Source organism: Carettochelys insculpta, chromosome 25 (assembly GCF_033958435.1).
Source record: "Carettochelys insculpta isolate YL-2023 chromosome 25, ASM3395843v1, whole genome shotgun sequence".
In the NCBI taxonomy this organism is placed as follows: Eukaryota; Metazoa; Chordata; order Testudines; family Carettochelyidae; genus Carettochelys; species Carettochelys insculpta.
In genome coordinates, this window is record NC_134161.1 from 798,783 (window position 1) to 817,509 (window position 18,727).

The 18,727-nt window shown below is 43.3% G+C and overlaps 1 protein-coding gene across 3 annotated transcripts; it reads left to right on the forward strand.

Annotated features, from left to right (window-relative positions):
• Positions 1-82: 82 nt before the first annotated feature.
• Positions 83-18,699, forward strand: CENATAC (centrosomal AT-AC splicing factor). 3 transcript variants are annotated; one of them, XR_012642506.1, is made up of 12 exons: positions 83-464; positions 873-1,039; positions 4,516-4,614; positions 8,559-8,625; positions 8,718-8,780; positions 13,341-13,405; positions 13,989-14,103; positions 14,625-14,655; positions 15,091-15,180; positions 15,573-15,705; positions 17,666-17,816; positions 18,496-18,699. XR_012642506.1 is itself a non-coding variant. In XM_074976789.1 (11 exons), the coding sequence occupies exons 1-11, from the start codon at positions 348-350 to the stop codon at positions 17,694-17,696; spliced, it is 978 nt and encodes a 325-aa protein (XP_074832890.1). In that variant the 5' UTR covers positions 83-347; the 3' UTR covers positions 17,697-18,699. The 3 variants fall into 3 exon arrangements, 2 of the variants coding, with proteins under 2 accessions (XP_074832890.1, XP_074832889.1); XM_074976789.1 differs by having other exon boundaries at positions 17,666-18,699; XM_074976788.1 differs by lacking the exon at positions 17,666-17,816 and having other exon boundaries at positions 263-464.
• The last annotated feature ends 28 nt before the right edge of the window (positions 18,700-18,727 follow it).

Sequence of the window (18,727 nt, forward strand, 5' to 3'; positions counted from 1 at the left end):
AACTCACCCAGCGCCGGGGGCGCGTTCTGCTCCCCCTCACGGCCGACTGCCAGCGCCGGCTCTAGCGCCGGGTGCGCGGGGCTGGAGGGAGGCGCAGCGGGAGACCCCACAAGCGCTCAGCCGGGCTCTGCCCTGGGACTCCCCGACTCTCGCTCTTCCCTCCCGCGCTGCCCGCAGCTTGGCCTATCGCCGCCTCCCTCAGGCGGGAGCTAGGCGGCGGCGGCGGCAACGGGGCGCGTGAGCGCGGCGGGCGGGAGGCCACTCGGGCGCGCTCTCGCACTCCTCACAGCGGCGAAGCAGACGCGTGAAGATGGCGGCCGCGGCCAGGCTGGGCCCCTAGCGCCGCTATGGGGGTGTTTTACTGCCCCCTCTGCCGCCTCACCGCCTTTGCGGGTCGCCGCCACCTCTACGGCAGCAGCCACCAGCGGCGGTTGCGGGGGGCGCTGGGCCGGCTACAGGCCAAGGTGAGCAGCGGGAGCCCGCGCGGGGGTGGCCGCCGGGGCCGAGGCGGGGAGGGGAGCGGAGCGGAGCAGGGGCAGGAGGCCTGGGCTCCATCGTCCCCTGCGGCGGGTCACGTCTGGCCCGTGTCTCTGCGCCTCGCGCCTCAGCAAGCGCCGCGCTCCGGTGTCGCCGATCGCCCAGGCGGCCGCTGGCGCCCAGAGCTTGGCTGTTGCCAGACCAGAGTCCCGGCCCAGAGGGGTTGGAGCTGCGGCACAGAGCGGCCTCTTGGGGGGAGAGGGCAGAGGACGGAGTGGGGGGGACAGGCCCTTGCCGTGCACGCCGTGCGGCGGGGGGCTCGTTTTGTGAGGAGGTTCAGGCTTCGCAAGTTGGATAAACAGCATCTAATTTCCTTGTCTCCCTCCTCCCACCAGGTGCAGGTGGCCCGAAAGGTGATTAAAAGCGCGATGGTTGTGAAGTATGAGGCAGGGGAGCACGAGCAACTTTTCTGGTGTCTCTGCTGCAAGCAGGAGGTGAAAAGGCACCTGAGCCATGGGAGCCTGACAGTGCTGCATGGGGGACTTCTGCAGCACTTGGCGAGGTAGGGTGTCTGGAGGCCTATCTGCACCTTGGGTTGCGTATGCATAGCCCCTCAACCGTGTGACACAGGGAGGACCTGACGTGCTTTAAATCATATTGAATCAGTGGAAGGCATATTGAATTAACTGAAATTAAAACCAAAGAGTGAGTAAGGAGATCTCTTCTGTAGTAGTAGTAGTAGTAGTAGTAGTAGGCATCCTTCAGTCTGCACAGACTATGGATTGCGCCCTTTAAAGTTTCAATTGAGGACTTCATTTACAGCATCTGCTGTGACTGTGAAGACCCACACGAGAGTGACAGTCCTTGCTACATCTCTTGCAGATGTGGTGGGTGTCTGGCAAGTCCTTATTGTGCTTTCTGTGCGCTCGCTTCTCCTCTGCTAGCTGTCTGATCTTCAACTCGCCCTTCTGAAGGTCCTTGTGTAACCCCTGCCTCCATCTGCTGCGGTCGTCTGCTAGTTCTTCCCAGTTGTCCAGCTTGATGTCTACCTCTCTGAGGTCTCTCTTGCAGACATCTTTGTAGCGCAGCTGGGGGCGTCCGGGAGGTCTTTTGCCAGAGGCTAGCTCACCATACAGGATGTCTTTTGGAATCCTTCCATCATTCATCCTGTGGACGTGGCCAAGCCAGCGGAGTCAACGCTGCCTGAGGAGAGTGTGCATAGTTGGGATTCCATCTTGCTCGAGGACGGCCGTGTTGGTCACTCTGTCCTTCCGTGATATTCCAAGGATGTGCCTGAGGCAGCGCAAGTGGAAGACGTTCAGCCTCTTTTCCTGGAGGGCATACAGGGTCCAAGTCTCGCTGCCATAAAGGAGGGTGCTGAGGATGCAGGCTCTGTAGACTTGCATTTTGGTGTGAGTGTACAGCTTGTTGTTATTCCACACTCTCTTGCTGAGTCTGGACAGAGTTGTGGCCGCTTTTCTGATCCTCCTATTTAGCTCAGTGTCCAATGATCTCGAGATCTCTTCTGTAACCTATTAGATATCATAGAATCATAGAACACTAGGACTGGAAGGAACCTCAAGAGGCCATCGAGTCCAGCCCCCTGCCCCAATGGCAGGACCAAGTACTGTCTAAACCATCTCTGATAGACATCTATCTAACCTGTTCTTAAATATCTCCAGCGATGGAGATTCCACAACCTCCCTTAGCAATTTATTCCACCGTTTGACCACCCTGGCAGTTAGGAACTTTTTCCTGATGTCCAACCTAAACCTCTCTTGCTGCAGTTTAAGCCCATTGCCTCTTGTTCTATCCTCAGAGGCCAAGAAGAACAAGTTTTCTCCCTCCTCTTTATGACACCCTTTTAGATACTTGAAAACCACTATCATGTCTCCCCTCAATCTTCTCTTTTCCAAACTAAACAAGCCCAATTCTTTCAGCCTTTCTGTAAAGGTCTAGAGAATGTGATCTATGATCATTCTTGTCCCTTTTTTCTGGACCCTCTCTAGTTTCTCCACATCTTTCTTGAGCTGTGGTGCCCAGAACTGGACACAATACTCCAGCTGAGGCCTAACCAGCACAGAGTAGAGCAGAAGAATGACTTCTCGTGTCTTGTTCACAACACACCTGTTAATACATCCCAGAATCATGTTTGCTTTTTTTGCAACAGCATCACACTGTTGACTCATATTTGGCTTGAGGTCCACTATAACCCCTAGATCCCTTTCTGCTGTAGTCATACCTAGACAGTCTCTCCCTGTTCTGTATGTATGAGACTGATTGTTCCTTCCCAAGTGGAGCACTTTGCATTTGTCCTTATTAAATTTCATCCTGTTTACCTCAGACCATTTCTCCAATTTATCCAGATCATTTTGAATTATGACCCTCTCCTCCAAAGCAGTTGCAACCCCTCCCAGCTTGCTTATTAAGTTTGCAGATGATACCATACTTTCTGTGCCCATATCTAAATCACTGATGAAGATATTGAACAGAACCGGTCCTAACACAGACCCCTGCGGAACCCCACTTGTTATACTTTTCCAGCAGGATTGAGAACCATTAAGAGCTACTCTCTGGTAGGTCATACATTACTTTAAAGCATATCTAGGAAAAGAAGTTAATATAATTCCAGTTCAGTTGAAGATTCTGACAGCCCTTAATGTTTCGCCTGCCCATGCTCCTGACTTGCTATGTGATTTTGGGCAAGTCACTTCTCTTTACTGCCATGATTTTACATGGAGGTTTTGAGAACTAATTGTAAAGTATTTGGTGCAAAGTGCTTAACATGTGCAGGTTTCTGCATTTCTCCCTTAATGTATATTTCTAAAACATGCACAGGGTGATTTACAAAATAAATCTACACTGAATGACTTGTGGGGGGCATCCATGACAATTTACATATGGAAGTCTGGATCTTAAAGAAAACCCAATGCTTATAATCCATTTACCCTAACAATACATACAACTTTAAACTGGTAACGTAAATGATTGCTAGCTCTTTTGTTATTATTTTCCACTAAAAATGTTTTAATGGTAGGTGTGTATAATATTGTACTTAAAAAAACAAAACAAAAAAACCCTCACTGAAATGAAGTGCAATCTTTATATGTCTGTGGTGAGATAACACTTGGCTGTTGCATAAACATTTCTGTATTAAAATTTAGTTGCTCAGAGACTGATTTCATTAACTTTTGTGTGGAGTAATTTTCAAGGACAACTTTGTGAGATACCAAGAGAAGAAAAGCTTTATCTGCAGCTACAGTGATGATCATGGTGCAAGTAGCAAGGGAAACAGATGTGCTCTCTGTGGCTATGTCTACACAGCATTGATATTCTGAAATGGCTATTCTGAAGAATCGACCACACACAAAATGCATTTTGAAATAGCGCTGTTCTGTGTCTGAATAGCAGTTTCGAAGTAGGCATTATTCCTGATGGAATGAGGTGTATCGGAATGAAATAATATACCTGCTATTTCAATTTTACTTTGAAACAGTGTATGCATTGATTAGATGCTGTTGAAGTTATTTTGAAATAACTTTGCTGTGTAGACACAGCCAGTGTCTTTCAAGGCTTCTGTGACTCAGCCAAAATTCTACATTAGAGAGGGACATGAACCAAACATCTGAGTTTAGTGATGTTTGACATTTAAACACTCCTTTGAATATGGGCTTTATTGTTGACCTATTTAAACAGACTGCACCCTGAATCAGGGTTGCACAAAATATAAACTTTTTATTCTAGACTTTATTGCTATTTCATGTTGTTTCAAGGAGCACGGGTAACCAGCCCCTGTAGTGCTACACCGTATCTTATTTGCTTCTAAGACCAGTTTCTCTCAGTATCCTTACCTCTCTGTTTTTTGTCACATATCCATGGGCAACCCAAAAAGCTGTTCTGTCAGTGTAAGTTCATAAATATATCTGAAATAGCCTGTTAAAGGAGACATGTATACCATTTACTAATGATGTGCCCTCTGTTTAGTTTAGATTGGGAGCTTAGGCTTTAAGGAGTTTAATCAAACTTTTCATTTTAAAGCCTAGAACATAAAAAAGAAGTCAACAAGTTCTGGTGGGAGAACAAAGCAGACGCCAAATTAAAGCCGCAGTTTCTGATTTCCCCTGAGGACTATGAACGGTATGTTGGTATCTTGTCTGTTTCTTTGCTTAGGGGTATAGGCTTTTCTATTCTACATTATATCAAACTATTGATTCCAAACTGTTCTGGACAGATAAGTTTCAGTGTGTATTTGTGGTGCTGTATAAATAAACAATTAACCCAGACTCCTGCTTCAAGTAGCAACCAATATCTGATACTATCTCCTTCCCTGCACCTGTCCAGTTAAATTGTGCTAGGGATGATTTTCAGACTTCCCCAGGTAATCACCTCACCTTGTCAAGCATGAGATTTGCTCACCATCTATTAGCACAATTATAAAAAAGCTGAGTCATAAGATTATCTAGCCCTACGTTCATTACAGTTGTAGACAGTTAAGTCCAGCAAAGACTGTGAAGAGCTGCAAAAGGATATCTCAAAACTAGATGACTGGATGACAAAGTGAAAGATGAATTTTAATGTTGATGAATGCAAAGAAATGCGTATTGGAAAATATAATCCCAACTCTACGTTTAAAATGATGGGCACTAAACTCACTATTACTGCTCCTTGGCTACGTCTACACTAGGGGAAGACTTTGAAATGACCATGATAATTGCCAAATTGGAGGATACTAAGGAGGCACTGAAATGAATATTCAGCACGTCATTAGCATGCTGCTGGCTGTGGCACTTCGAAAGTGCCGTGTTTCGCTCGCGTGTGGCTTGTCTACACAGGAGTCCTTTTCGAAAGGACCCTGCAAACGTCAAAATCCCCTTAAGGGTCCTTTTGAAAAGAGTCCCTATGTAGATGAGACGTGCGTGAGCGAAACCCAGCACTTTTGGAAGTGCCACGGCTGGCAGCATGCTAATGAGGTGCTGAATATTCTCCAATGTGGCCATTAGCCATAGCCATTTCAAAATTTTGGCCAAGTGTAGACACTGCCCTTGAGAGGGTGCTTGGAGGCATTGTGGATACCTCTCTGAAAACATCCATTCAATGTGCTGCAACAGACAAAAAAGCAAACAGTTGGAATCACTAAAAAGAGAAAATAAAACAGAGAATATCTTATTGCCGCTCTATAAATCCATTTGTACACCCACGTCTTGAATAATGTGTGCAGATATGATCACCTCATCTCAAAAAAAGTTATCTTGAAAAGTTCAGAAAAGGGCAACAAAAATTATTACAATGTGTGGAAAGTTTAGGAAAGACTTGGACTTTTCAGCTTAGAAAATATATGCTAAGGGGAGATATGACAAAAGTCTGTAAAATCATGATTGATGTTGAGAAAGTAAATGACGAATAATTATTTACTTGTTCCCATAACACAAGAACTAGGGGCCACTAAATGAAATTAATAGGTGTCAAGTTTAAAAGAAAAGTATTTCTCCACACAAGGCACAATAAATCTGTGGAACTCCTTGCCAAAGGATGTTGTGAAGACCAGGATTTTAACAGGGTTAAAAAATCATCAACAACCATGGGCTCAGCGCCCGTTTGTGTCTGATGCCTCTCTCAGTATTTCCTTCCATCTTTCCGTTTCCAGTGTGGAGTGGCTTAGTTTCTTTAGACTAGCTCCACAACAATCTACTACATCATCTATCCATTTTCTGTGGGGTCTGCCTCCCCTATCCAAACTGTCCATTATGCTGAATATCAGGATCTTGATTTTTCGTTTGTTGTTCATTCTGCAAATGTGCCCGAATGGCTGTAACTTGCATTGTATAACCTTCTGCAGTAGGTTCTCTTTTGGCTGTATCTTTCTATATAATTCCTCATTGGTGACCTTCTGCATCCATCCTATTCTTGGGATCTTTCTATAGCAACTCCTCTCAAACGCCAATATTCTTCTTTTTTAATCTTTAGTTATCACCCATGTCTCACATCTGTGCAACATGCTGCTGAATGTACATGTTTTCAAGATGCTCAGCTTCGTTCCTGAGCTTATCGCTTTGCTTTTCCAGATCTTATCGATCACCTTCAGACTCGCTCTTGCTCTCACTAATCTAGCCACTAGTTACTTTTTACAGTCTAGATCATAAGTTAAGTTGCTCCCCAGGTACGTGAACTTCTCTACATTCAATCCCATCTACACTGATCTTCATTCCTATTTCCTTATCTCCAGATACCATTGTTTTTGTTCTGTCCGTGTTCATAATCAGTCCGTACCACTTCCTTTCCTCATTTAGCACCTGCACCATTTTCTCTAGCTTCACCTCATCTTCCTCATTGCGTTTCACCCTCTATTGTTGTTCTAACCTCTGAGAAACATCCCTTCTGATCTTCAGGGCTTCTCTCGGACCATCTTCAGTGTCTCTTGCGTAATCCACTTCATGTTTATCTTTTCTTCTGGAACAGTCTTCTCAATTGCCTCCTCTATCGCCCTGCCTATCCCTTCAACTCTCTTACCTGGGTCTTTGTCTGTGGCCACCTTCTTAATCTTCTCTTCAAGTGCTGCTGTGCAGGCATTCCCTGTTTCTTCCTCACCTAGTCTCACCAAGTTCCTTCTTTTTTAAACTGTGTCTTAGACATTCTCGTGAGTTTTATCTTGAGGTTTGTGATCACTAGACTGTGGTCCAAATGTGTATCTGCCCCTTGGAACGTTCGTCACTGATGTTACCCATCATCTTAACAATAGCCTCTCTATCATGTTTTTGGACTTCCCATCATTCAGTCACTGTGTCCACTTCCCACAGTCCTTTTGTTGGAATCTCATGTTACAGACCACCATCTCATGCTCCTTAGAAAAACTAGTAGTTCCTTGCCTTGTTCATTTCTTTCTCTGTATCCAAATCTTCCCATGACTCTCTCCCAACCTTTATCTGTTCCAACCTTCACATTCCAGTCTCCTCCAATGATGAACACATCTCTCTTTGGCATCTCCAGCATCTTTGTCAAGTCCTTATAAGAATAGCTCAGTCCTCCGGACTGTCTAGTGTGGGTGCATACACCTGAATAACCAAGATGTGGAATGGTTTTGCTTTAAATCTTGCTACCATAATTCTTGCACTCGCTGGTTTATATCCTAACAATGCTCCTTTAGCTCTTTTGCTAAGAAAGATCTGACTCCTGCCTCATGCTTCGTTTCATTCCCTGACCAAATGACTTCATAACCACACGTCACTCCCGATGCCGTCTGATGCACCTCTGTCAGTCCAAGTATATTGTATCAGTATCTCTCCATCTCCTTCCGAAGCAGCTCTGATTTTCCAATTGCCCGCAATGTTCGGACATTCCACATTCCAATTGATAATATATGTGTTAGTTGTAATTTTCTTTTGGTAGCCAACTTATCAACCCAACCTCAATCGCTCAATCAGTGTTGTGGACTTTGTTTATCCAGGTGATGTCCAAGCCAGCATCTTTTATCGTTTAATCGTACTAACATCAGATTTCATTTGTATTGTTGTTTCATGGTCAGCACATCATCACTCATCCGACCAACCCTCCTCCTTTATCCAGGCTTGGGACTGGCATGGAACCCCCAGAGGCTTCATGGTGGAGTTAGGGTTAAAAAAAAACAACTAGCTAAATACATAGAGGAAAGGCCCATCAAGGAGTATTAGGCAAGATGGGTAAGAATGGTGTCCCTAGACTGTTTGTCAGAGGCCAGGAATGGACAACAGGAGATGGATGGATCACTTGAAGATGTGTTCTGTTCATTCCCTCTGAGGCACCTGTCATTGACCAGTGTCAGATGACAGCATAATGGTCTGAACGGATGTTTGGCCATTCTTATACAGTGCAGAGTCTATAATAATGTAGTAGTCATCATGGTTTATCTTCCATGGTCTTTATAACCAGTAGCTCCTTAATCATTGCAGGGTCTGTGCAAATTCTTGACTTACAAATAGGGAATTTGAAGCACAGAGAATCAGTGTCAGAGCTTAAGGTAGAAATGCAAGTGTTCTCAGCTCCCAGCAGTTCTGATGTCAGACTAGAGCATGCCACAGAAGTGACTGATCTCTCAAATACTTTTTCAGGTTCAAATCATCACTTGTCAAAGCTCTGGATACCTATGAAGAAAGAGAAGATGAGGTCATTAAAGAGGTGAACAAAGATATCCTAGGTGTGTTGTGCCTGACTTATCTGTTTGCTTTGCCTTTTGTCCTCACGCTGGCTCTTGCTTTGTTCAATTCCAGATGGCATCCCATATTCGAAAAGTGGAGCAGAGCAGACAGGAAATGGTACAGGCTGTATTAGAGGTTTGTTTTCCCAGGATGCACCTGAGCTGTATCCAGCAAATGATTGTTTCACAAGCTTCCCTGAGTTCTTATAGATGGTTAATGTATGCATTGTTATGTTGAAACTACATACAATCTACTTCTAATAACTTTTCTCAGATACCAGTGGGAAGGATCGGATGTGTGTCAGTTTGATAGGACTGCTGCTCTTTGCACATCTCTGACTAAATTGGGTGTGATTGTCAGTCTGGGTTCATTCAGGATGCAGCTGGGTGTGGTGACAGAAGGAATGAGGAATAAAATATGCTATGATAACTGAAAAATAGACACTTAAATACCCTTCCTATTGGTATGTATGTTACTTTCCTGCATTGCTTTCTCTGAAGTAGCACGTGGAACAAGATATTCAATGTCTTCATCGATTTAGATATTGGCATAGAGAGTACGCTTATTAAGTTTGCAGATGATACCGAGCTGGGAGGGGTTGCAACTGCTTTGGAGGACAGGATCAGAATTCAAAATGATTTGGACAAACTGGTGAAATGATCTGAGGTAAACAGGATGAAGTTTAATAAAGACAAATGCAAAGTACTCCACGTAAGAAGGAACAATCAGCGTCATACATACAGAATGGGAAGCAACTGTCTAGGAAGGAGTACTGTAGAAAGGGGTTTAGGGGTCATAGTAGACCACAAGCTAAATATGAGTCAAAACCTACTCTCCTGATCATCACCTAGTGGTGAGTGGATTTGTGTGTTCCAATGAACCTGAGAGTGATGCTGCGGGAATCTCGTACTCCCAGCTGGGTCACCCATGGAGCAAGATCAAGTGGAAGGGTCCAGACAAAGAACAATCTTACAAGTCCTCAATGGCAGAACAGGCAGAGGTTAGCAAAGGTAATGTTACAACGGCTGTGAAGGTGGATGAAGGCTGCAGTGGACAGAAGACTGTCCAGTTGTGGATTCCATGCCATTGGACCCGAGTTTTCTATCTGTCAAGAACCGTGTGGTGACTGCAATGAATGTTAAAAGAAGTCCTGCACAGGCTTCCTCTGTGTACTACTTTCCTAAGATTAACCCCTACAGTGACTGGTGATGGGAGCAGGATTGTGAAATCTGGAGGCTTTTAGTCATGAAGCAGCACTTGTATGCATCAGTCATTCCATTTCGAGGACTGAGGTGGTAGAATGGTCCGACTGCAGCATCCATGACCGAGCTGCCCTATTTAGGATCCACTCTGCTCACCCCACTTGGGGAGGCAGCTAGAAAAGGTGCCCTAAACACAGTTCACCTCAATCCCCCGACTGGATAACTGCATCCAGTGAGTTCATCTCCATGCAGTCAAAGTCGAACAGTAAACTTTGGAACATGGAATATTTGGACTCTAAATGACAACCCAGATGGTGAGTGACATGAAAGACACACACTAATTATTGCCCACGAGCTGCGATGATTCAACATTGATATCACTGCCCTGGCAGAAACACATAGACCAGAAGAAGGACAGCTAAGAGAAGGCAGTGGAGGGTACACATTTTTCAGGAAAGGAAGGAAGAGAAACAAATTCATGGAGGATTTGCCATTGGGAATGAACTGACAAAGATCCTATCTGAAGTCCCTGTCGGCATCAATGTCTCTCCCCTTGAAGCTTGCCAAAAACCAACAGGAAATGGTCATCAGTGTTTATGCACCAACTCTAGACACCAAAGATGATTTGAAAGAGAAGTTCTGCACCCAACTGGAAGAAAACAAGGTTATTCTCTTTCAGTGCCAGGGTTAGAAGACTGCCATTGGGAAAGAAGGAGTCGGCAATAGCAACTCGAATGGAGTGTTCCTCCTTACAAAATGTACAGAACACAAGCTAGTCATCATGAACACCCTGTTCCACCAGAAAAACAAATTTAAGACCTCGCGGTAACATCCTCAATCAAAGCACTGGCACCAACATAAACTATGTTATCATTCATGCTTGGGATCGGGGTGATGTCCTTCTCACATGTGGAATGACTACTACTGATGAGTGCTGGACCAATCACCGCCTTCTTCGATCCTCAATAGTGATTAAGGTTGTAACCAAATGGAGAAGTTAGAGGAAATGGATCCAACGAAAGATCAATGTACAAGGCATGAAGGACCCCATCAGAGGAAGTGAGTTCCAGATAGTGCTCCAAAGGAAGCTGCTGACAGTATTCCCTGAAGATGTAAAAGAACACAGGTGTCAAAATTGAAAAACGCCATCATTGGAGCTTGTGAAGAAACCATTAGCTATCAGACAAAGAAGCACCAGGACAATTTTCTGATGAGAATGATGTAGAAATTTAACTCTTGATTGAGGCAAAAGGAAAGCCTTTAGGGGCTGACAAAGTGACATCAACTGCATGATGAAGAGAGAAGTGCATGCAAAGGCCAAGGCAGAAGTGCAATGTAAAACAAGGACTCTGAAAAACCAGTGGTGGACTGAAAAGGCACAAGAACTCCAGCATCTTGCAGACATCAACAATACAAGAGGTTTCTTCAGTGCTACCAAAGCTGCTTATGGACCGAGAAACCATGGACTCAGTCCCCTGAGATCAAAGGATGGTACCCAACTCTTGAAAGACAATGAAGCCATTGCTCTTTGCTGGAGGGAGCATTACAGTGAGCTCTTGAACTGTCCCTCCACTGTGGTCCTAGAATCCCTTGACCAAATCCCTCAGCAACTGCCTAGAGATGATTTTGCAACACTTCCTACCGAGTGTGGTCCAAACTGCCATCAGAGCGATGAATTGCGACAAAGCAACCAGACTAAATGGAATGCTCACCAAAGTCTTCAAAGAAGGCAGAGCAGAGCTCCACAAACAGCTCCACCTCCTGATTCTTAAGACGTTAGGGAGCAGATGCCACAAGATTTGAGACATACACAGATCCTTAGGCTTTTCAAGAAGAGTGACAAGTCGGACTATGGAAACTATTGTGGCATCTCTCTACTGGCAATCACAGGGAAAATCTTAGCTTGAACCCTTGCAAATAGACTTCTGCCCCTCTCAGAAGAAATTCTCCCAGAACCCCAGTGTGACTTCTGACCATTCCAAAGAACAGCAGACATGATCTTCACTGTCCTGCAACTGCAAGGAAAATGTCATGAACACAACCAAGCTTTATATGTGAGTTTCATCGACCTGACCAAAGCATTCAACTCAGTCAACCGTAGCCCCTGTGGACCATCCTCCAAAAGATAGGTTGCCCCAAACAAATTTTTAAGGCTGCTTCATGACAACATGACTGCCATAATATTGAACAACAGTGGATCCCAAAGCGACCCCTCTGAGGTCAAAACAGGAGTTAAGCAAGGCTGCATCACTGTTCTGCATCTTCAGTGCCATGACCCCTTCACCTCATTGATGGTAAGCTTCCAGGAGGTGTGAAGAGCTTGTTTAGTTTAGGAAAAAGAAGACTTAGATGGGACATGAAAGCGGTTTTCAAGCACCTAAAAAAGGGTTACAAGAAAAATTGTTCTCCATGGCCTCTGGGTATAGGACAAGGAGCATTGGGCTTAAACTGCAGTAAGGGAGGTTTAGGTCAGACATTACGAAAAACTTCCTAACTGTCAGGGTGATTAAACACTGGAATAAACTACCTAGGGAGGTTGTGGAATCTCCATCACTGGAGACATTTCAGAGCAGGTTAGACAGACACCGATTGGGGATGGTATAGATGGTGCTTAGTCCTGCTGTGAGGGCAGGGAACTGGACTCAGTGACCTCTCGAGGTTCCTTCCAGTTCTACTGTTCTGTGTCTTATTGGTGGGAACTCAGACATGTATGTACATGGGATGGAAGCTGTTAGGCCTTTTGACTATACTCAAACAGCATAATTTAAAAATTAAGGTTTTTAGCCTTCTAATTTTTTAAAAATGTGTAAAACTTGTTGGACTCCAAAGAAAAAGCATTGAGATATTGTAGATTCTCTCAGTGACTCCAGTGCAAATTACTTAATTTACAGTTTTAAAAAACTGAATTTGTAACTGCTGGTGCTGCAGGCACACTGGCATCCACAAGTATAGGGGCGGCCAACCATTTAGAGAGTAAGAGCCGAAGTAGCTGGGGATAGAGTTCAAAGAGCCGTGTATTATATATTTATTTTTATACATCTCTATATATAGATATATAAAAATACGCAATACATGGCTCAACATCCTGTTCCCCCAGAGACAGGCACCTGTAACCTCCCTGCTCTAACCTAATCCCCCTTCTACAGAACCAGGCACCCTCTGCTCTAAACCAGTGCCTGTGACTCACCAGAGCCGCCGCCCCATACATCTCTTTCCAAGCGCTGCGGTGTGTATGCAGAGTTGTAGTAACCACTCCAGCTGCATGGTTCCAAGTAGGAGCCACATTTCATTGTTCAAAGAGCCACATGCAGCTCAACAGCCACAGGTTGCTCCCCACCCCCAATCTAGTAAGTCTGGGTGCACCCTAGTAAGGAGACTTTCCTTGTCTCTAGAACACAACTTGAATGTATGATTGCTAGGTGTCTTATAAAATAGGAAGGGTCTTACTGTTGAATACCAGAAAAAATGTTTATTTTTCCTGAATTAAACTCAGCATGAGACAGAGAGAGAATTTTGTGGTGAATCCTCTGCCATCAATACACCTGGAAGGCACAAAAGGTAAGACTGCTGCCTTTTATATAATCTGTATTGTTTGCTTAGGAATTTTTTTTATTTGGGGAAATGCCGAACAGCAGTTATCTAGAGTTCCTGTTTCCTTGGTCAGTATAGATCTCTGTAGCGAAAGCAAGAACCAACAAGGCCCCATCAGTGTACTTCCTGTTGCTTACCTGTAACATTTATTGGAGTTAATATAGTTCTCATGAGCAGTAACTGGAACCTTCAGCTACCTGCAAATCCCAATGAGCAAATTAATTCTTTCTGTATCTTAGAACAATTTAATGTCCCCCTCTCTGTTTAGGGGGATAATGTCCTACCTCCAAATGGGTATTGTAAGGACTAACCTTTACAAAGAACTAGACAGAGAGAGCTTTGTTTGCTAATTATTGCCAGCTACTGCATTTCTTCTTCCCATTATAATCTGTAAACTTGAACACGCTGTCACTGAAGATTTTATGCCTCATTTATGTCCCAGAATTTGTATTTCCCAACTGTGGGATAGACTGAAGTACATATTCTGTCTTGCTGTTGTCTGGGTTCCAAATACCTCATCTGGCAGGCTATTTTGGTTCCTGTGTTCTAGTGACTTCCCCACCCTCACTGAGGAGGCAGAGGAGCTTGGTCCAAGTGTAATTCAGACAACACCAGATTTAGACTGGATGGATGGAGACCATGCTCTGACTTTTATTGGTCATCAGGTACTTTTTTCCATGGATAATACATCGGTAACACAGATGAAAATTTGTACTTTTAGCATTTGGTAAGAATCATAATTATGGCTTATAGTCTTCCCCAATGGCATAGCAGTTGAAAAGCAAATCAGTGGATTTCAGTAACTGCTGAAGTGTTGAAATTTCAACCCTTAAACATGGGACTTCTGTTTCAGTAATTGATTTCTAAAAGAAATGCACTGAAAAAGATGCTCAATACGGACTAATAAATTAGATGAGGGTAGAGGAAAAGACTTGCTTTTTATCTTTATTGCAGACTTTTATGGGGAATGGAAATTTCAAACAGAATTCATGCTACCATGAGCTGCTTAGTTTCAGTTATCAGGTTCCCTCGTGTGTATTTGTGCATACTTGAAAAATCTGTTTAATCCAACAGTTTAATAATGGTTGTTGTTTTTAATGTCTAGCCAGTGTGGTAGTACAAATTACGGTAAAAATTGCTTTTTAATCACATTTCTAATTGGTATTTTCTTAATTTTTGTAAACAGGACTCAGGAAGGCAGGGAAATGTTCACACAGGTACATGTTTAATTGTTGCCAGCATTTCACATTTACAATCTCATCAAATGTTTCTGGGCTCTGAACATAATACAAGATTGCCAAATAACTTCAAAAACATTTCTCATTTCTATCACATTATCTTGCTAATTCAGTCAGATTTTCCATAGTAGACTGGGGTGGAGCAAAATCAGGCTTATGATGAAAATGCCTTTGAAACTGTCTGTAAGGTATGAATTGTCACGATTCTTAACTGAAAATTAAGATGCTTAGTACTTTATTTTCTCCACAAAGGACGAAGCACAAAGTATCGTAATTCTAGGAGAAAGCTATTTCACCGTGGATTTATTAGCAGAAGTTTGTATGCAGAATAGAGGGTACTTTTACCATCTTCTCTCCCTAGGTATGTATTTACATTTATTTTAGCAGCTAAGAATTTTCCCCATGACTTCCTAGGTGCCAAACCTCCATGGCTTATGCAGAATGAGGAGGAATTTGGAAATAAACAGCAGATTGGACCTTCATACGAGGAATTTCTAAAAGAAAGTGAGTGGCTTTGCATGTTAATTATTGGACTATATTGAGATGAGGCCTAGTGTTCAAACCCTAGTGTGCAAATCACTGTGCATAGTCAGTTTACTTCAAAAGTGTGACGAGTTTATATAAAAGACTAGATGAGGCACATTAAACTCTGCATGCAGGCCAGGTTATAATGATTTTCCAATTAACTGAAATTCATCTCCAGTGTTGTCAGACTCAAGTGCAGGGACAGGGAGAAGGGGAGGGAAAAAAACAAACAAACCCACAAACAAAACCACACCTCACACAAAAAACCTAACCTATTCAGAAAGAGAGCGGTATTCTTCCGGCTGTTTCTGTAACTTTAACTAACATGCTTGACTTAACCTGTTTACTCTCTCTGAACTAACGCTTCTTAGAGGAGAAAGAGAAGCTGAAAAAGCTTCCGGTGGATCGTGTTGGTGCCAACTTTGATCACACCTCTCAGACAGGTGAAGGTTGGCTTCCCTCCTTCGGCCGGGTGTGGAATCATGGCAGAAGATGGCAGTCTAGGTAAGCATATATGCAAAATGGGCTTTCATTAAATTCAAGAGGAGGGATTTCTTGTATGTAAGGGACTTCTCAAACAATAGTTGATAATAAAATGCTAGAAACACCCGTTTTGCTTCAAGTTAAACTTAAATGCTCAATGTGTAATGCCTTGCATCTGTCAAGTTAGGTTATTGAAATACCTCACGCAGACCACAGAACGGAGGTCAGGTATCTATGGTAGTAATACTGAATAAACTACTTGAATTAGAACTGTGGGGTGCTCTGCTAAAATTGTTCCTTAGAGCAGGAATCACGCAGCAGTGCTATATCTGCTCCTTGGAAAGTTCAGACTTGGACCAGTCTAGTGATTGCAAACATCAGGATAAATCTCAAGGAAAGCGTAAGACAGTTTAAGAAGAGATGAGAAAAACAGAAAATGCGTACAGAGCACCGCTCGAAGAGAGGAGAAGGAATGCAGCCACAGAGAAAGACATTGATAAAGAGTCAAAGTGATAGCCATGGTGACAGAAGAAGCAATTGAGAGGACTGTTCCAGAAGAAAAAAAATCAATAAGAAGTGGATTACATAGGAGCCACTAAAGTTGGTCCAAGAAAAGAGTGTTGAAAATCAGAAGGGATGTTTCTGAGAGGGCTGAACAGCAATATAAGGTGAAATGCAATGAGGTAAGCACAGCTGCCAGAAAGAATAAAGCAAAATGCATGGAAGAGCAGTGTGAAAATTGTGAGAAGTATTATGGTGAATGTAAGAACAGGGAGGTGTAGAAGATGATTAGGAATATTAATAGGAAGTGACAGCCAAAGCACATGGCAATCAAAGAGGAGAATAAAGAGGTACTCATGAACAAGGAGAAGATTGGTGCAATATCTTGTTCATCACAGCACTATCTATACCTAGCACAGATGGAGCTGAGTGTATCAGAGACTGATGGAAGAACTGTGAGATACCTCCACTGAGCATGAATAGTGAGCAATATTTTGAAGGAGGAAGTATAAAGAGCGGACTTAAGACTAAAAAACAAGAGCCCTGGAAACGATAAGCTCACAGGAGAGATGATCAAATACTGTGGAGGCGGCATGAGTCAGGAAATGCACTGACTAATATAGCACAGAAAGAAGGGAAGGCACCTAAGGAATGGACAAGATCCCTATAGTGACAATACAGAAGAAAGGAAGTACATTAGAGTGCAAGAACTAAAGAACGATTGCCCTAATGAGTCATCTAGGCAAGGTGCTGATGATTGTACTGATAGAACATCTAGAGGAGAAGCAAGCAGGGTTCAGGAAAGACAGAAGTACCATACAGCAGATACTGGCACTAAGACTGATAGTGGAGAAAGCTCGACAAAAAGAACACGAACATATACACTTGCTTTGTTGATTTTCAGAAGGCATTTGACATTATGGATCAGAAAGCGACTTGGGTGGTGTTGGGAGTGGATAGACTGATATTCATGACTGCAGAGGCAGCAGAGAGAGCATGCAAGGAGTTGGGAAGCTGGTTTAGAATGAGTAGCAGTATGAGAGACAGAGCTCTGGTATCTTCATCGCGCATCTAGAGAGTGTGATGGACAAGATCAAGGAAGAGGTAGAAGAGATATCTGTGCCCAGAAAAAGAATTACCTTGAGGTTTGCAGATGATATAGTTGTCATTGAGGAAGATGAGGAGATGCTAGTAAAAACGGTGCAGGTGCTAAACGAGGAAGGGAAGCAATACTGATTATGACCATCGATTAAAAAAAACTGATATTTGGAGATAAGGAAATAGGACGGAAGATCAGTGTAGATGGAATTGAACTAGGTGTAGAGAAGTTCACGTATCTGGAGCAACAATGATCAGTCTAGACTGCACGAAGGAAATAGTGACTAGAATAGGAGAAGCAAGTGTGAGTATGAAGGTGATGGATAAAAGCAAAGCAATTAGCTTAGGAATAAAGCTGAGCATTTTGAACTCCTGTATTCAGCAGCATGATGTACAATGTAAGACATGGGTGAGAATGAAAGATTTGAAGAGAATACTGGCATTCAAGAAGAGTTACAGAAAATCCTGAGAATAGGAGGAATGCAGGTGGTCACCAATGAGGAATTAGATACTACTGCAGAAGGTTATACAAGGCAAGTTACAGCTATTTGGTAATATTTGCAGAATGAATGAACACAAAAATCAAGACCCTGTTATTTTGCATAATGGACAGTTCAAATTGGAGAGGCAGACCCCGGAGAGAAAGAGTAGATGGTACAGTAGAGTGGTGCAGAGCTAGTATACAGAAACTAAGCTACTCCACACTGGACAGGGAAAGATGGAAGGAAATAGCGAGAGATGCACCAGACACCAACAGGTGCTGTGCTCATGGTTGATGATGACGAGGCAGGAATCACTGCACTGTATAGCCATTTGTCACAAGCACTTGGTATAAACTATCAGAGGGGTAGCTGTGTTAGTCTGGATATGTAACAGCAACAAAGGGTCCTGTGGCACCTTATAGACTAAGTCTATGAGGTGCCACAGGACCCTTTGTTGGTATTATCTGACAATTTTATCTGTCCTTACAGCAGTCTGAGGCTGAAATTTAGTGCAAAGTGCTGATTCTGAACTTTCCAGACATCCATCCTAAAGTACAGGTGATGCTGTTTGTCAAGGCTAGCTGAAGAGTAGAAATACCTACTTATGAGTTTAGCTTATGAATATGTACAGGAGGGTGTTTAAATTGTTCCTGTTCTGTATTGCCGATTATAGTAGGTTTTAGTGTGCTGCATTCTGTAATCTGATTTTTTTCATTGATATCTTTTTCAGACATCAGTTCAAAGCTGAATCAGACCAAAAGGAGGACAGTCAGAAGACCAGAAAGAGACCAAAAGTTGAGATTCAGTGAAAACTCAAACATCATACACACATTTTGTACAAAAATTATAACCCCACGTTAATGCTGTTCTCTTTACCCCTTAGTTTATAAAGAAAACCGTTAACCATTTAATTGTGCCTCTGTGCTTTTTTTTAAGCCTTCAGTGGGTTGTCGCTTTTGTTC

What these genes read in the sequence shown, in the direction of transcription:
- CENATAC (XM_074976788.1), top strand. Translation starts at nt 348, where the DNA reads ATGGGGGTGTTTTACTGCCCCCTCTGCCGCCTCACCGCCTTTGCGGGT. An exon ending in AAGATGAGGTCATTAAAGAG is followed by an intron (nt 8,626 to 8,717) that starts GTGAACAAAGAT and finishes GTTCAATTCCAG; the next exon opens with ATGGCATCCCATATTCGAAA. An exon ending in GCAGGGAAATGTTCACACAG is followed by an intron (nt 14,656 to 15,090) that starts GTACATGTTTAA and finishes ATGACTTCCTAG; the next exon opens with GTGCCAAACCTCCATGGCTT.